The sequence below is a fragment of the Thamnophis elegans genome, chromosome 11 (genome assembly GCF_009769535.1).
Source record: "Thamnophis elegans isolate rThaEle1 chromosome 11, rThaEle1.pri, whole genome shotgun sequence".
NCBI classification, from domain to species: Eukaryota; Metazoa; Chordata; class Lepidosauria; order Squamata; family Colubridae; genus Thamnophis; species Thamnophis elegans.
Genome location: NC_045551.1, coordinates 17,287,679 through 17,306,504, shown reverse-complemented (window position 1 = coordinate 17,306,504; position 18,826 = coordinate 17,287,679). Strand labels below are relative to the sequence as shown.

Genomic DNA, 18,826 nt, shown 5'->3' with positions numbered 1-18,826 from the left:
CTTGCAATGCTTGTCTGTCTGCCACACTGCCTTCCCAGCAGTCCCCCATGCCTGCTTGCCTTCTGAGGTCAGCGTCCAGCCCGGCCTGGCTAGTGAGTAAGCGGGCGGCCCTTGGTGGAGACGCAGCCACTACTCTGAGGCTGAGAGGGGCGATGCCAGCAGGGATGCTTCAGGAGGGCAGGCAGTGCTTATGTGCAGTAACCTTGGACAGCAGCCTAGCGCCTGCTGTCCCAGAGCACCACCACCACAACACTGTCCCTCTTAGTCCCAGAGCTGTGGCTGCATCTCCACCAAGGACCGCCTGGCCACCCACTTGCTGGGCCAGGCTGGACACTGACCTCAGAAGGCAAGTGGGCGTGGGGGGACCACTGGGAAGGCAGCGTGGAAGGCAGACGAGAGAGAGTCAATAAAGAAAGGAAGAAAAAGGAAGGAAGGGAGGGAGAGAAAAGAAAAGATAGAGACAAAGAAAGAGAAAGAAAGAAAGAAAGAGCAAGGGAGAGAAAGAGACAAAGAAAGAAAAAAGAAAGAACTAAAGAAAGAATGAAAGAAAGAGAGAGAGGGAGAGAACTTATGACCACAATTGTGCCCAAAATGTTGGTTGCTAAGCAAAAGCTTTGTTAAGTGAGTTTCACCACATTTTACAAGTTGGCCACACCCACCCGGTCACATGATCATCAAGCCATAACCCCAACCTACACCCACAGTACTGGTAGGGAACATTTTTTGATTTCACCACTGACCAGGTCATACCAAGTTACTTTGAGTTTGCTTTAATTGAAATTGCAATTGCTGGTGGAAGCAACCCGTACGTGAGTCAGTTCACCTATTGCTGAATGATTCAAGTTTTTGGTTGGCTATTAGCAATGAGATAGATCCTCTCCCCCCCCCCCCGCCGCCCCGACATTCTTTTTCTGTGTGCTACTTCTTTCCCTTTCCACTTGAAGGGGGGTGGGAGAGAGACAGAGAAAGAGAGAGAGAAAAGAAAGAAAGAGACAAAGAAAGAAAATAGAATGGAAGAGAGAGAGAAGAAAGAGACAAAGAAAGAAAGAAAAAGAAAAAAGAGAAAGATAGGAAGGGAGAGAGGGAAAAGAAAGACAAAGAGACAGAAAGAAAGAGAAAGAAAGGAAGGAAGAGACAAGAAAGAAAGAAAAATAAAGAGAAAAAAGAGGGAGGGAGAGAAAGAAGAGAAAGGAAGCACCACAAACCCTGACACTAGACATGGCTTCAGAAGACGCTTTGAAACAGCACAACAATTTAGGGCTGGAAGGCATCTTGGAGGTCATCTAATCCAACTCCCTGCTACAGCAGGAAACCTTACATTGTCTGGATTATTTTGATGCCTCTGAAAGGAAAACTGTCAGAAAGAAGAAGTAATTTACTAGGACAAGGCTGCCATGTAAAGGAAGGCAGAGATACTCTTTGACTTATGACTACAATTGAGCCCAAAATTTTGGTTGCTAAGCAAGAGCGTTGTTAAGTGAGCTTCACCACATTTTACTCAATCCATGACATCTCCTGGGTCTAACTGTCATGTGCAAGCTAGAGAATAACATCTGAAGGCATGTGTAATGTTCTAATGTACAGAAGGTATAGTTAAATGTGTGGCAGAAAGTGGACTCTGGGTGTGTTTTTCCAAATGCAGTAAGTGAAGTTGAACGTGTATAGTTTTAGAAGAGGGGTGTGTGTGTGTACATACACATGCAGTATATACAGTAGATAATGTATCTTTTTGTGTGCCTATACACATACTACACTGTAATATGTATGTACACATATGGCATATATACATAGGATTAAATAGTATATTTTGGTTGTTAAGAAGTAGTAAATAGACAGAGAAATTGTATCTCTTTGAGGCGAGGAGAGGCCAGGCAAGGTGCCCCTTGATGTGAGTGACGTCAAGTTGGCCATGCCCACCCAGTCACATGACCAACCGGCTGTGCCCACCCAGTCACATGACCAACAATCCACGCCCACCATCACATCAACAAGCCACATCCACAGAACCAGGAGTAAAAAAAAATTGAAACCTACCTCTGGTATAACTTTACTGAAGATTCCATGTGGTTACAGAAGTAGAAAAGCCAGTACTAATTTTCATGTGAAAACAACTTAGGTTAACTTGTACCTGGACCTTTGTCCCTTGTTCACTAATCATTTGCATTCACTTTGTTTTGGGAACGATCTGACTGCCTCAGACTGTTCTAGCTGAATGACTTTATAGTGTTAGGTCTGTCTCAGCCTTTCAGCTGACTTACTTGCATTCCTCATTTTCCTCCCAAACCTCCCTTACATTCCAATGCCTTCCCTTCCTCTCCTGTTAACAGCTATTTGATTGCAAGAAAAGCTGTGTAGCAAGTCAACCATTATATGCTGCCCTCCAGAAGGAAGATTAATCCTACAAGGAAACAAACAAACACATATTATTACAGTATGATAGCTCTGCACAGATTTCTCTACTGGGGTCAGTCTGGATACCTAGCTTGTAAATTCAAGATTGCTACCGCCTGGCCAGCCACTTAGGAGATTGGGCCTGAATACTTATTGGTCTACCATTTCCAAAAGTGACAGAATAAAGAACTGCATCAGAATTGCCTACCCAGGGCACAACATGTAAGGGTGGTACTGTGTGGCCACTGAGGTAGAGATCGAGGTGAGGAGTTTACCCCCTTTTGAGTGGCCAGCCTGTGCGGAATTTGTGCCTATGCCAGACCTACCTCAAGAGACACTTTTGTCGACTTGGATAAGTGGTGGACAAATAAGTGGTGGATAAGTACTTGGAAAGCCATCTGGCCAATAGAGTGTGGAAAGCATTCAAGGGAGGTGCAGAAAAGCAGGCTGTCAAGAAAATAGCACCTTAGAATGAGTTTAGAATAGGGGATGAGGTATACCTGTCCACCAAGTTCCTACAGTTGGGGCAGCACTGCAAGAAGTGGATTGAATATGGTGACAGAGGAATAGGAATTGCCAAAACCCCTCAGGCACATTCACCTAGTGTTTCATTGCAGTTTAAGCCTTTCTGTAGTTCTTTCTGACAATTTTCCTCTCTGTTAGATGCACCAAAATAATTCAGACAATGTAAGGTTTCCTGCTGCAGCAGGGAGTTGGATTAGATGACCTCCGAATGTCCATGCCCCTCATTCAGAGGTTCCACACTAGTTTTTTGGGGGCCTGTCTTTTCTTTTTATTTCTTTTTCCCATATATGTCATTGCCAGTCCTCTAATACATGCTTTATATATGCTACACATTTTGTAATGAAGTGTCTTCTTTTTTATTTTATTTAAAAATGACTGATTCTTTTTCCATAAATTGTTGGAATTTGTTTTCATTTAATACTGCTTGGTTTAATTTCCATCTTATTTTTTTTGTTCCTTCCATGTAATTATCATCAGATTATGGTCTGCCCATGTGCTTGCTGCAATGTGTATTTCTTGTACATTTGGTAATAAGTCATTTGACATCCACATCATATGTATTCTAGACCATGACATGTGTCTATTTGACTAGAATGTGTACTGCTTTCTCTCTGGATATCTTCCTCGCCAAGCATCTTGAATACCTAGTTCCTCCATCATTGTAAAAAAGTTTTTGGCAGTGTTTGTCTTGGCTTCTTATTTGTTTTTGTAGTTTTGTAATCCAAATCTGCAGTTACACATTCTTATGTAATTTACCATAAAAATCTACTTGATTGTCATTTGAAGCATATATCACCACTAAGAGTTTTTGTTTGTAATTCATCATTATCTCCACCATTGGAATCCTCCCTTCCTCATCCACAAAAATTCATTTGGACTTTATTGACTCTTTAATATACAATACAACACCTCTCTTACTTTGATGGGTAAGCGCAGTATATAATTTTCCCATCTTTGATTGTTCCAAGATTTTTTATGTTCCTTACTAATGTAACTTCTTGTAAACAAATTATGTCTAATTTTAATTTCTTCAATTTATTAAAAGTTCTTTTCCTTTTTATTGCCGAATTCAATCCATTTATATTTATTGATATTGCTTTTATTTCTTCTTCCATGTTTTACTTGTATGTAGGTTTCGTTGCTCTAGTCATTCTTGTCTCTCTTTGTTCTTTGTATTCCTTTGCCCTTGCTCCTTCTCTTCTTGCTATTTCTTCTTGGTCCTTTACAGTCTCTTTTAATTGTTTGTCTCTTTCTTCCTTCCATAAGCTCTTCCCAATGTCTAACCTCTCTCTCCTCTCTCAATCTTTCCTCGTCTTGTGACCCCAAATATTGATCATAAAATTGTTCTGCTTTCTCCAATGAATCTAGTCTGTGCCTTTGATCCTGTTAATTCACCAATATTCCCTCCAGTATCAGCCATCTAAAATTCACTCCTTTCTTAATTAAACATTTTGTCAAGAACTGATACTCTCTTCTCAGATCTCTAACTCTTCTTGGTATTTGTTTCAACAGAACTATCTCTCTACATTATATTTCATTGGATTATTCCTTGTTCTCTGCAAAATTTCTGTTCTTATTGCTTTCTTAGTGAATTTCATGTGCACCTCTCTAGGTAAGTTATTTCTCATCACATATCTAGTGTGCACTCTAAATATCTCATCAATCTCATTTTAAACCATTTCCTTAGTGTCCTTCATTACTTCTGCCCACAGCTCTGCCATTATCTCAGCTAAGTTTTCCCCTTTCTCTTCTTCCATGTTTTGAAATTTTAGATAATAATCTGCACGATCCATTTCTAGAGAGATCATTGCTTTTTCCTGATTTCTATCTACTGCTATGAATCTATAATCTAGTTCTCCCACTCTTTTCTGTTGATTCAGCTTTTTTCCCCACTTTTTGTATTCATTGTACATTTTTCTCCATAATCCCTTTAAAATCTTTTAATTCCCCTTCTACTTTCTCCATTCTCTTATCTAATTTGCCTATCCTTTAAGTCTTCATGTAGAGTCTGTATCATATTTTTTAGTTCTAGTTGCATAGTGGTGGTTTTCTCTTGTGCCATGTTATCCAATGTTCTCTGACCAGCTGGATAAGAGGTTGTTGAAGAGGATGCTGAAAACAGTTGTGTTGTTGTTTTCTTCATCTCATTGTATCTTGATAGTTTCTTGATATTTATAATCCCCCAGATTTAAGTTGTTATAGTTGCAATTCAATTTGTAATCCAAATATAAATCCACCCCAAGGGAGGACAGTGAGAAAAAGCAAAAGGAGAAAAAGGAGAAAAACATCCAAAAAAAGAAAGAGACATTTTTAAAAAAAAATTTAAAAACCCGAGAGGAAAAAAAGAAAAGTGAACCTTTTTAATCCAAATTCAAATATTGTGATAGCTTCTTTTCTTCAGGTGGTTCTTACCTTAATCCACATTATCTCAGAAGAGGAAAGAAGAAGAAAAAATAGCAATAAAGTTTATAATCCAAATCAATCCACCAGGCCCTAAAATTGCAATTGTCTCGTTTTTTGTAATCCAAAAGAGAGTCACAGTATTACCAACCACTAAAAAAGGGAAATCTTATATCAGTGTTCAAAAGACAAATAGAGAAAAAAAATAATATTTTCTGTTATTTCTTTTTCAAGTTTCAAGAGCGGTACTGTTCCAGCAAATAACAAAAACAAAGTTCCCAGTGTACAGCTCTCTAGTAATCAAAACAATTTCTTATCACTTCAGTTCACCAATTGCCAAGACCACTTCTGATCCTTGTTCTTATAACCAATTTGTACTGGTGCCTCTAGATGGCACTATAACTCAATTCCAAGGAAAAAAAGTTTTATAAAAGAAAAGGAAAAGAAAAAAAAAGGGAAAAAAACCTTCATATAGTCAGTTTAGTTTTGATTATTAATCCCCATTTTGAAAAATAAAGAGGTTTGAAAATATTCAGTCTGACTTTCTACTTATATTCTCGAAATCAATCTTGCTTAGTCAGTTCAATTTTTTCTTCTTTTGTTCTTTGGCCCCACCTGCCTTCCTCACCACTCTTCAATCAGAGGTGAGGGGGGGGACCCAGTTTCACCTCTTCTGTTTATGCCATACTCTACTCTCTGCTTTTCCAAAGAGGTTGTAAAAAAAAACTTGTATGTATTAAAAAAAGGTATCTCACCCAGACTGTCCACACCTTCCTTTTGTCTCCACTCTCCCACTGAGGCTGCTCCAGCTTCGTAATGGCTTGCAATGGCTACTTCCTCTGCCGTCAGCTTGAGGAGCTTCCTCCGAAATGGCCAGGGAATTTGTGGTTTCCCTGAGCTCATTGGAATGCGCTCCTCTTTTTCAGCGTTCCTACAGAATGGCTTTGGTCCAAAAGGATCCCCTGATGGCTGTGATATCGATGATCCCTTGGGAACCTCCAAAGAAAGTGTTGTCTTGCCATGACACTGGCCACACATCCAGTAAATGATTTTTTTAAGAGGCAAAAATTAAGAGCAAAAAGAAAGATTCCTTAGCGGAGACTAAAGAGGTTCTAATGGGTATCTTAGAGAGCAGACAGCAAGAGACTGGTGTGGAGGCAGAGAAGACATTTGATTAAACATGAGTGATGTAGAGGGATACAAGATCCCAAGGGAGGAGCAAGGAGACTAATTAAAAAGTCAATAAGAATTGAAATATTAAAAAGGGAAAGAGATGATGGATAGATATAGAATATATCTTAATATGGGATTTGTTTTAGTAAAGACTTAAAAATAGAGCTAGAAATTGAATATTTGGAAAATGTTGTTACGCATACTATTATATGATAGAAGCTATTATAGTTAATATGTATAAGTAAATGTTAGAAGTCAAGATTATTATGGAGGCTTAAAAAATAAAAAAATAAGGGATGATAATACCTCTTAGTATGGGAATTGTATTGGGAGCTAGTAATAAGACATAGAAAGTAGAAAAAAAAACTATTTTATGTACTGCCACAAAATAGAATACATTATAATTACAATGAATATGTAAATCTGAGAAGCTGAAAGCATATTATTATGTATATTTAATTAATATCAATGTTATCAAGATTTTACATATATATATATATATATATATATATATATATATATATATATATATATATATATAAATAAATAAATAAATAAATAAATAAAAACAATACAGTTATCTTGCATTGAGTTATCCCACGGTGAGTTGTCCTATAGCAAGTTGGCTGGGCCGAGATAGTCAGGGCAAGTCAGCTGGGATGAGTTTTCCTAAATCGGGATAGCAGTGAAGATTATGGAAATGATTAGAATACCCAATGTATCTTTTTCTACAAAGATTTCTACAAAGATCAGAACAGAGAAAGAAGTAGATTTCCCTGTGACACTCTTATTGATATGAAAGTTGAACTTAAAAAAAAAACGAATAGAAAAAGTATTGGCATTTTTGAACTTGCTTTTTGTGATGATTCTTGAAAATACTCTGAATAATAAAATAAAATATACAAAAATAAACAAATAAATCTTAGGACAAATCAGTTCACAGGATAATCAGGAGCGAGATAGATGGACTTAATTACAATGGATTCACAGTTGGAGGATATAAAGGGCGAGACTTGGGACAGGTTTGCTTAAAGAGTGGTTATGCAGTTATATATGTGCCCATATATGAAAGTCATTTCCCAAGGAGAAAAGTAGCAAGTATGCATGCAAAATCTACAAAAGAATTCGTTTGTGGAGGGTGGCCAGTAAGGTGTTTGCAATATTTTGATTGAAAATGTTTTAGAGATGATGCAGAGATATGTATGTGAAGTGTAGCATTATTCTGCACAGAGGCCATGCAAATCAGGTTTTGTTTTTAGCAAATTATATTAATATTTTCTGCCAGCATATAATAGACTACAGTATATGGTTTGCCATATGTTTGTTTACTTAGAGAAGGCATTTGATAAATTATTTTTTATTTCTGCAATAAATATGAAAGTTGGTTGCTGAATGCAATAAGAGTGATAATGGAATAAAACACATAAAATAAATGGAATGGTCAACAGTCTGCAGAGAATAAGGCAAGAATTAGTGGTATCTCCATGTTTATGTATAAATGAATAAGGAAGCTTGGGGTGACATTAGAAGTCTATGTGGAAGATACCATTTTTTGGCTGCGAATCGGAATGATTTACAATGAACGTTAGCTAGAGGGCCTTGGTTTTATTGCCTCTATGAAGGGCTCATGTGGAAATAGTGGTGTGGAGAGCACAAAAAAGTTGAACAAAAAAGCAGTGTGTGATGCTGTATATAACTGAGAGGAAAGCTATTTCCTTTTCTCATGCTTTAATTTCTTTGTCTTACTATTTCTTACTCTTTTTTCTGTACTCTTGCTTACCCCCCAAAGGGAATAGCATGATCGGTATGTATGTATGTACTCAGGTAATTGTAGGTTGTCCTCCCAAGTGGAAATTAAATAGGTCATAACTATACCAATTTTATGAACTTAAGTAGGTTTGATCTGAAGGCTGCTTATTAAGATGTTTTGTTGGACCATATTATTTTAAAAACAGAAATATAAGGGTTAAATGGTATTTAATAAAACACAGCATTGGCAAAGATATGTGAGACTTGTGCAGTTTGACATAAAATAATGTTTTCAGAATTTTTCATTGTTTGCATAAAGCCAATCTTAATTTTTCCAGATGTTAGGTTGACTACCTGTATGAATTAAATCACAGAGATAGGTAACAGATACAACTTTAAAAAGGTGTGCGTTTATTGTAATTATGTACTCTATGTTTAATATTAAATACTATTCTATCTGTAGCTTTATTGATATCATTTAATGCTTTTAAAATTTATCAAGAAGTCTTGGGCACTGTACAGATTACAGAGCAATTCTGTACAGGTCTACTAAAAAACAAGATCCACAGAAGCTTTCTCTAAGTCTTTCCTTATGCTAAATCTTAAAACCATGAGATTGTGAATGTTTTTGAGGAGCATTTCATATGATTTTTCATGACATGTTTAAAAGATTGAGTAAAGGTGATCCACTCAATTCAAGCTGCAATTAGGCTAACCTGTATTGTAGTACATTGTATGCAGAAATTAAAAATCTAAGTAGTACTACTGAAGAAAGAAGCATGGTAGTTAAATTTATATTTACCAACAATAAAGGGAGACTAGTATAGATCTATTTCAAGCTATTTAGCTCTCGTCAGTTAGCCATATCCTTCTGGGATTCAAACTTGGGCTACTTACATATTAGGTAGATGTATTAACCTCTAAACCAAGGGCTCTCCTCACTTTGTCAACTATACCAGAGGAGAGATTAAGTGTTTTTTTTTAACACTTGGTCTATCCAAATATAGGACAAAGCATACTGCTTTCGCTTTTCAGTTCCAATTCAGGAGCCGTCGCAGGCAGTCACTTTCGTGACAAACTATTTTCGTGTTAAATTTATATTTACCAAAAAGGAAATAAAAGGAGATTGGTATAGATTGGTTGTCAGTGCTCTTGGCCCCTCTGCTGCAGCTCCCATCACTGGCTGGCCCCTTCCTTTGCCCTCTTCTCCCTTGCCTGGTCTGAGAAGGCAAGGGTGACGGCGGGGGATGGAGAAGCAGCTGGGGCTGATTCTCCAGCGCCTCACTCTTGTGGAGCTTTTTCCATCCTTTGTTGGTGCTGGGCATGCCTCGGTCACTTGGGGAGATGCGCAACCTGTTCTTTGCCTTGAGTCACTGGCGTAGCCTGGCCATGATCGATGCCAGCCTCGTGAACATGAAGTGGGGTGGGAATGGGATCCAGGACAGTGGTGGGTTTCAAAAATTTTTGGAACCTACTCTGTGGGTGTGGCCTCCTTTGTGGGAGTGGCTTGCCGGCCATGTGACCAGGTGGGAGTGGCTTGCCGGCCATGTGACCGGGTGGGCGACCTTGCAAAGACCAGTTTTTTTCCCTAATCCCAAGAACAGGAAAAATAAAGCCACTGGAATAAAAACCATCAAGGCATTGTGGGAAATTATAAAGGACAGTGCCAGGAAGCTCACAGAACCAGCAACCACCTCACAATTACCTAAACAACGAACCAGGTATCTCACAGAAACCCACAAAATCTGGCAAAGCTGCCTTGCACCAACTTGGCCTGCACATAGAAAAGCAGCCACCTTGAGACACATAAACCATGCACCAACCTGTACACGTAAAAGCAACATATTGCATCACAAATAAAACATTTGCAAAAAGGAATGACATTTCTTGTAACAAACATTCTATAAACAATAAATAAATAAAATTTCCCTAAAAATAATTAAAAACCACCACGTTCAGAGAACACCAAAGGACTCCATAGTCCTCTCCCTCCTTATCTTTTTCCTTTTTGTCCTAACTTTCTCCTCCTTCCCCCCCAACCCCACTTTCTTCTAGCACTGATGATGTTACCTAGTTTGGTAATGAAATGCCTGTAAGAAAACCACCAAGCTCAGAAAGCAGCAAGGATCCCATTATCCCCCACCTCCTCTTTCTCCCTCTCTTTCTCCTTTTTGTCCTTTCTCCTCCTTCCCCCCCAACCCCACTCCCTTCTAACACTGATGATGTTACCAAACTAGGAGTGCTGGAGAGGAGCTCTCACAGGGTGAAGAGCTTCCGCTACAGGCGCAATCTATCTGCAGCCATAAATGACTGCAAGCAGCAGCTTCAGGCACCTGCTCGCAGCCCATCTGTCCCCTTCCAAAGCAACCTCGCAGGTTTTCAAGATCACCCAGAGAGGCGTTTTTTAAAAAGAAAATCCTGAAAAGCCACAAAATCTGGAGAGACGGGCAGATGGGGGGGAGGGGATCCCCAGAACCAGGTTGCCCAGCCAGCACCATGAAGAGGTCCATGTGGGCACGACATTGCAAAGCACGTCAGGAAGGGGCATAAGTCCCCAAACCCAGCGGGGAGCCTAAGCAAAGGGGGCGGTGAGCTGGGCAGAGGAGGGGGAAACTACTGCTACTGCTGGATGGGCTTCAGACCAGCAGAGCCTCGTCCTTCTTTTTAACTAGGCTGCTGTCAAGAGAGAAGAGTTCAGCGCACGCCATGTGGGCTTGTGCAGCAGCTGAAAAATAGGAGGCGAGAATTCGGCTGTTGCACAAGCCCATGGGCATGCGCTGCCCTCTTCTCTCTGACAGCCTCATGGTTCGCTGAATCTGGCGCAGTGGTGGGATTCTTGCCTTCAGTAAGAGCTTCGCTGGCCATCACCGCGCCGGAAAGAAGCTGGTCTTTGGAAAGAACCTCCACCTCCAGAGAGCCCATGCCAGGAGACAAAAGGGGGCGGGCTGGTTGTAATGCAGACGAGCGGGTGGCATGGGGAGACAGAAGGGACAAAATACCGTCCAGGTATACAGGGCCGGGGCAGGCATTCTGGAACTTACTTCCAGGTCCGGTGACCAACTGGTTCACGAGAACCGGGGCGGACCAGCAGCAACCCACCACTGATCCAGGAGGGGGAGACGTTGGAAAGGGGGATGGGCCAGCAGCGTTCAGCCGCAGCTTTAAGAAGCTCACAGCAGTGGGAAAAGGAGGCTGGCCTGGCTGAACCTCACCCACTCACCCCAGGGGTCAAGCTTTGAGAAAGCCCTCGCCAAAGATGCTTGCCCATCAGCCGATCTCCCCCCCCCCCCGTGTGTGTGTGTGTGTGTGTGTGTGTGTGTGTGTAACTCATGCTGTCTCTCTGTCTCTGCATCTCTTCTCTCTCTCTTGGAAAGCCAAATCAGCAAGCTCTCCTTGGGGCGCTTCGCTACTCCTTTTATTTCTTCTTTTCAGAAATCCAAGCTGGCTGAAGAAAGTTCGCCGGCCTCGGCGGAGGCTTCCTTCAGGTGAGCCTCCTCCTCTTCCTCCTCCTCCTCCTCTCGTGATCCCCTGGCCCGCTGTGGTTCGACCGGGAGGGTGCACACATGCTGGGGGATCCTCAAGCAAGCAGCAAAGCCCCCCCTATGGTGGGCAGGCACTCGCTTGAGGGTCTCTCTGCACATGTGCATACTCCTCGCCTGCCACAGCCGGCCAGGGGGTCATGAGAGAAGGAGGGTCAGTCGGAGGAGGGTTGTCAGAGCCTTAGTGCAGGAGCAAAGCAGCCCTGTGCCTGCCTTCACGCCACATTTGCATGTTAGGCAACCTTTGCCTCCTGCCATTTGGGCTGGAGCCCACGCCCTCCACGCTCGGCCAAAGAGCTGCCAAGCGGGAGATGAGGGCAAGGCAATGGCCGGAACCTTAGTGCAGGAGAGAAGCGCATGCTGTTGTATCCTGTTAAGACCCTCCTTAAGCGAGCAGCCACTTGCCCCGCGTGCGCCTTTGCTGCACTTTGATGCTCACTTGAGTATCTCCCTGCTCATGCGCACCCTCCTGACCCCACCACAACTGGCCACGGGGGTGCAAGATGAGAAGGAGGGGGGAGGATGGTCACCCAAAGAGAAGCCTCTACCGTGGCTGGTGATCATTCCTCAGCTAGCCCGGATTACCAAAAAAAGAAATAAAAGGAGTAGTGAAGAGCCCCAAGGAGAGCTTGCTGGTTTTGCCTAGCCATGGTTTTCTGAGAGAGAGGGAGACATAGACACATATACAGATGGTGAGAGAGACATAGAGAGACACACATAGAGTGATACATAGAGTGGGGAGAAAAATATAGAGAGATATAGAGGGAGGGAAAGAGAAGAGAGGGGAAAATAGGGAGAGGGACAGAGATCCAAATGGCTTTTTGAGTGTTTAAATTTGCAGACCCCTGGTCAGTCTCTCCCATGGTATAGCCGACAAAGTGAGGAGAGCCCTTGGCTTAGTGGTTAATACATCTACCTAATATGTAAGTAGCCCAAGTTTGAATCCCAGAAGGTGATAAGAGCTAAATAGCTTGAAATAGATCTCCCTTTCTTTCTTTGTCGATAAATATAAATTTAACAGAAAAATAGTTTGACGCAAAAGCGACTGCCTGCGAAGGCTCCTGGATTGGGGCTGAAAGGCAGAAGTGGAAGCAGTATTTGCTGTCCCATATTTGGGTAGACCAGTTTGCCCTGATAAACAAACACTTCAGTATAGTAGTTGTTACCAGTGTACATTTTGTCTGTACAAGGATTTCTTTGCAAACATTGGAAACACATTTTTAATGTTAATAATTTATTAATGGTAATATTTTCTTTATGAAAGATTTTAACAAGGGTTGTTTTTCCTTTGCATGGAATAAAAACCTATAATTTTATATTCTTTAAAAAATAATAATATTTCAATTGATTCTGCCTTTTAATCTTTATAGCACTGCTTTTTGGTGGAGTCACCAATCCTGCTCATCCAAAACATATTGGGAGCATTGATCCTACTTGTAATGTGGCTGATGTAGTGGAAGGTAAAAGTAAAAATAATTTTGCTTTGCATTTCAAATGTTGATTGCATCTGTTTCTGATCATAAAGTCAGTAGCTATATTAGTTTTCATCAAAACAAATGTGTTCCTTTCTGTAGTTTAATAGCTTGATCTTTTCATTATTGATGTTAACCATAGTTAAAAATCAGTCATTTTCTTTCAGCCCAAAATTTTCATACCCACTTCAGATTAAATTTGAATGATTAAACCAACACACAAGTAAAGTAGCTTCAGAAGCAATATCATGTCTGCCTTTAACTTTGCTAACTATGTTTTGCAGTGAGCTCTACATATTGTTGCCCTGTTTATAATTAATCATCACTTTGGATTTGATCCACCACTTTTTTCCATTAATGGCTCATAGTTGATGAGATTATATTATTCCTAATTTTCTGTCTTCAAAATTCTTTTTAATCCTTAATGTATTTATTTCACATAAGAATAGTACAAAGACTTTTATATCTTCATAGTGCTTTACAGCCCTCTCTAAGCGGTTTTACAGAGTAGCATATTGCCCTCAATAATCTGGGTCCTTTTATCAGTCTTAGAACGATAGAAGACTGAGTTAACTTTGAAATGGTCAGGATCGAACCCACGGCAACCAGCAGAATTAGCTGGCTATACTACATAACCACTGTGCCACCACAGCTAACACCATATGTTATCGTTTGCATTACACCCATTGCTATTATATAAAATAATTGCAAGTTGTATTTTATTTGTGATGGCATTTATTTAGAGATGAAATAAATAAAATTGCTCGGTTTAAATAAATAAAATTGCTTAGCTTGATTATGCACAAAATTGATTCAGGAACGAACAGACTTTTTTATCACTATATTAGGTGCAGCATACTTAATATAATCAAGTGTATATTCTTTTTAGTAAAATATCATAGTAAAAATACTCATAAAAATATTTCAATATTTTTTAAATGTCTAAATGAAATACATTGGTAGGATCTAGAGACCTGTTGTTTACATTTTTGTGCTTGTTACATTCATTGAACATTGGAAATAAATTAATGGGTTTAAATACCCATTTCCTTGTTCAAATAGGTTTGTCAGCTATGAAGTTGCATTGAAACATCTATAATAGCATATGGTTATTGAAATAACTATTCCCTTGGGCTGTATTGTATATCTTCATTATGAGTGAGATGTAAATAATTCCTTTGTCTACAATTTTTAAGATACCCATTTTCCTTGAAAATAAGAAACACACATCCCTTATTTTGTCTTATTTTGCAGTCGCCCACTTGCTCCTATCATTTGCTTGCCCGTGGCCAACAGCTTACAGGGCTTCCCAGAGCAGACACACTTTTTGCCTGTATGGAGAAATGAGGGAGACTGGAAGCTTCGTCTGCTTGCAAATGGAGCACTTTGAAACAGAACAATTAGCTTCATTTCAAAGTGCCCCATTTGCAAGCAGACGGCTTGCAGTCTTCCTCTGGGTGAAAAGTGCACAGTGGAGCCGGGCGGAGGCAGTGGCACAGGGGAGAAGAGGCAGGTGATCCTAACGTGCCACCCACCCACTCCATCCCTCTGTGCCTCGGCTTGCCTGCACCACAGCAGGAGCTCATGCAGGGCGGCGGGATCGCCTGCCTCTTCCCCGTGCCTCTGCCTTCTGTTGATGCTGCCATGTGAGCCTCCCATAGAGCCAGGAAGCCGCACAGCACGTCCAGATCACCTGTCTCCCCCCTCTGCCTCCGCGCTCAGACTTCTGTGCTGTGCCAAGGGGCCAGCAGGCTGCAGCTGCTGCCAGACACACTCTCTGGCTCTTGTGCTGACCACACCCATTCCCCAGGCTTATTTTTGGAGTAGGGCTTATATTAGGCGCACCCAAAAAACCCCATGCTAGGGCTTATTTTCAGAATGGGTCTTATTTTCAGAGAAATACAGGTAGTTTTCATGAAAGGTGCAGGAATAGCTTTGAAATTTGAAGATTTTATTAACATGCATTTTTGGTTCTTAAATTTGGCTGTGCAATCTTACATACAGTATATCAGAAAGTGGGTACAACCCCTCACATTTAAGTATATCTTTTCACGTGAACACTGAAGAAATGACACTTGACTATAATGTAAAATAGTGAGTATACAGCTTGTATAACAGTGTAAATGTGCTGTCCCCTCAAAATAATGCAACACACAGCCATGACTAAACTGTTGGCAAAAAAAGTGAGTACACTCCTAAGTGATACTGTCCAAATGGGGCCCATGTAGCCGTTTTCCCCCCTGGTATCATGTAACTCATTAGTGTTACAAGGTCTCAGATGTGAAGGCGGAGCGGGTGTGTTAAATTTGGCGATATCACTCTCACTCTCTCATACTGGTCACTGGAAGTTCAACATGGCACCTCATGACAATGAACTCGGAGGATCTGAATAAACAAATTGTTGTTCTACATAAAGATGGCCTTGGCACTAAGAAGATTGCCAAAACTTGAAACTGAGCTGCAGCACGGTGGCCAAGACCATACAGCAGTTTAACAGGACACGTTCCACTCAGAAAAGGCCTCGCCATGGTTGACCAAAGAAGTTGAATGTTCATACTCAGTGTCATATCCAGAGATTGGCTGTCAGGCATGCCTCCTTCAGCAACCAAGAAAGAAAACACTTAACTCCATTTGTAGCATTTTCGCTTGGGTTCCAGTAGAGGGCACTTTAAGTTCTACTGCAGTGTTTCCCAAAGTGTGGTACGCGTACCCCCAGGGGTACGGGAAAAGTTTGGTGGGGGTACGCGTTGCACCGGAGTTTGGTGGGGATCATATGGGAATATCACAACAGGAGAAGATATCTTTAATGTTATGAATACATTTATGCAAGAGAACAAAATTGATTGGAATAGATGTGTTGGAATAAGCACAGATGGAGCAAAAAGTATGGTCGGAATTAATAAAGGACTTGTTGCAAGAATTCAAAATGTTGCTCCAAATGTCATATCCACACATTGTTGCATACACAGAGAGGCTTTGGCAACATGTAAGATGCCCGCTGATCTACAGAAAGTTCTGGATGAAAGCGTGAAAATCATTAACTACATTTTTTATGTAGTTATGAGGGGTACTCAGTGTTTTTTATGAGGGGTACTCAGCATTACGAAAATTATAGAAGGGGTACACATATGTCAAAAGTTTGGGAAACACTGTTCTGGAATGGTCATGGGGCCCGATCGGGGACTTACCAGATGGTCGTCATCGGAATTGGTTTCACTTTTCCCTGAGAGAGAGGAGGGTTCTTCTTCCCCTAAGTTGGGAGGGAATTCTTCAGCAGGATCCACCCCTTTCATGGAGATGTTCTTTCGTTTCCCAGGTTATTTGTCTGGCTTCCTCTCCCCAGCGGCAGGGGACTTTGTGCCAATTTTTGAGCGGCAGTTCACTGCTCGGTGCCCCTCCTTCCTGCAGCAGAAACAAGCAATAGACCGGGGCTTGCTTACAGACCAACTTTTTCCTCCCTTCAAAGCTCCCCTGAGGGGGGGGGATTTTTACCTTTCTCACTGTCTTCCCGGTATTTATCCCTGGCTAGGTTGATCTCCACATCTGCTGCCAATTCGTACCAGCGTTGCAGGTTGGGGGGGGGGGGAGGCTGTTAACACAGTTCTGGTATATATCTTGGTTCATGCCATCCATAAAAGTGTCCATCAAAGCTTCCTCCGAATAACTCCGCATACACACCGACAGTTCACGAAACTCTTGGATGTATTCAGCCACTGGATTTTTTCCCTGAGTAAGGGTTTTCATCTTGGTTCTGGCCTTTCGCTTGGTGAGCGGGTCATCAAAGCGTTTTCTCAGGGCAGCCATAAACCTATTATAGTTCCTCAGCAAGGGGGAATCATTGTTATGCAGACTGACCATCCAGGCTGCCACTTTGTTCTCCAACGCCATGGTAACAACTCTTACCTTGGCTTCCTCATTTGGGAGATCCTCCCCAAACTGTTGCATGAAATTCCAGACCTGCACCAGGAAAAATCCTAGCTCCTTTGGGTCCCCTCTAAATTTCATTCCAAGAGGAAGAACTTTTGCCATCCGGCATCTGTGGGGGGGTCCTCCCCCCCTTGGAAGGGCTCTTGCGGCTGCTGCTGCTGGGGCTCTCCCATCCTGATCAGCTCCGCTGTCTGCCCCAAGGGCTCCCCGGGTGACACAGGTCTCTCTTCTTGATCAGGGAAATCAGCTTCTCTTCCAGACCTGCTCTCGCAAAAACGACATTTCTCCCAAGCCTCCTGGAAGAGTTTCATAGCGTGGGACATCATGAGAGCTTCTTCTTCGGCTTCCTGCCAGGAAGCTGCTGGTCGCTGACGTCGGGTTGTTGTAATTCCAGCCAGAATGTCCTCAAGATCATACTTCTGTCCCACTCCCAACAACCACCTGGGGCGAACAGATCTTTCCTCCAAATTCAGTTCCACTATCCACTCTGTCTCTAAGAGACATGATGATCCGGCAGCCCCCATGTTGTCGTCCTGGTCGCTGCCCGAGTTGGACATTTCTTTGAAGGTTTTGTTTTTATTACACTCCCCTCGGAAGGTGTTAGCTCCGGGATAAGTGCGGAAGTGAGACCTTGCTTATTGTCAGGTATGCCTCCTTCAGCAACCAAGAAAGAGACCACTTAACTCCATTTGTAGAATTAAGAGTACTTTTACTGGTTATAAAAGATAGCAGCGAAGTAAAGCAAGATCTGAAGCAGAAACATGCAAAATCATACATACCAAACATTTGCCCAATCCCTCCCCTCAATTCCCCAATCCAGTGTCCAATCTGCAACTCCCTAAGGTGTCATGTGGGGTGCATCTTCAAACAACCTCATCAAATTGGTATGCGAGACGGTTGGCCTTGACCAAGTCCAAACATCAGCATGAAACACCAGCATGCACAGAAGATGGTGAGAACAAAACTCCTCCAGTACAATATTATTCCCTTCCCCAATACCATGCAGCTTTAAGCAAATAACCAAAACAGAGGCTGACATTGGCTTTGAGAAATAGATGTATGAGTGCTGCCAACATTGCTTCAGAGCTTAAAGGGGTGGGGAGGTCAGCCTGTCAATGCTCAGACCATACACCACACACTGCATCAAATTGGTCTTCAGGGCTGTCGTCCCAGAAGGAAGCCTCTTCTAAAGAAAGATGCACAAGAAAGCCCACAAACAATTTGCTGCAGAGAAGCAGACTAAGGACATGGATTTCTGGAACCATGTCCTGTGGTCCGATTAGACCAAGATAAACTTATTTGGTTCAGATGGTATTAAACGTGTGGCAGCAACCAGGTGAGGAGTACAAAGACAAGTGTGTCTTGCCTACATTCAAGCGTGGTGGGAATGTCATAGTCTGGGGCTGCATGAGTGCTGCCGACACTGGGGAGCCACAATTCATTGAGGGAACCATGAGTGCCAACATGTACTGTGACATACCGAAGCAGAGCATAATCCCCTTCCTTTAGAGACTGGGCCACAGGGCAGTATTCAAACATGATAACGATCGCAAACACGCCTCCAAAACAACCACTGCCTTGCTAAGAAGCTGAAGGTAAAAATGATGGACTGGCCAAGCATGACTCCAGATCTAAACCCTATTGAGGTTC

General features: G+C 41.8%; 1 protein-coding gene across 2 annotated transcripts in view; it reads left to right on the top strand.

Annotated features, from left to right (window-relative positions):
- The window catches only part of PDK3 (pyruvate dehydrogenase kinase 3), a 97,977-nt gene that overhangs the window by 42,204 nt on the left and 36,947 nt on the right, over positions 1 to 18,826 (top strand). For both annotated transcript variants that reach the window (XM_032226974.1, XM_032226973.1), the window contains exon 5: positions 13,148 to 13,237. In XM_032226974.1, the coding sequence (XP_032082865.1) occupies positions 13,148 to 13,237 (90 nt within the window). The remainder of the gene's footprint in view (positions 1 to 13,147; positions 13,238 to 18,826) is intronic.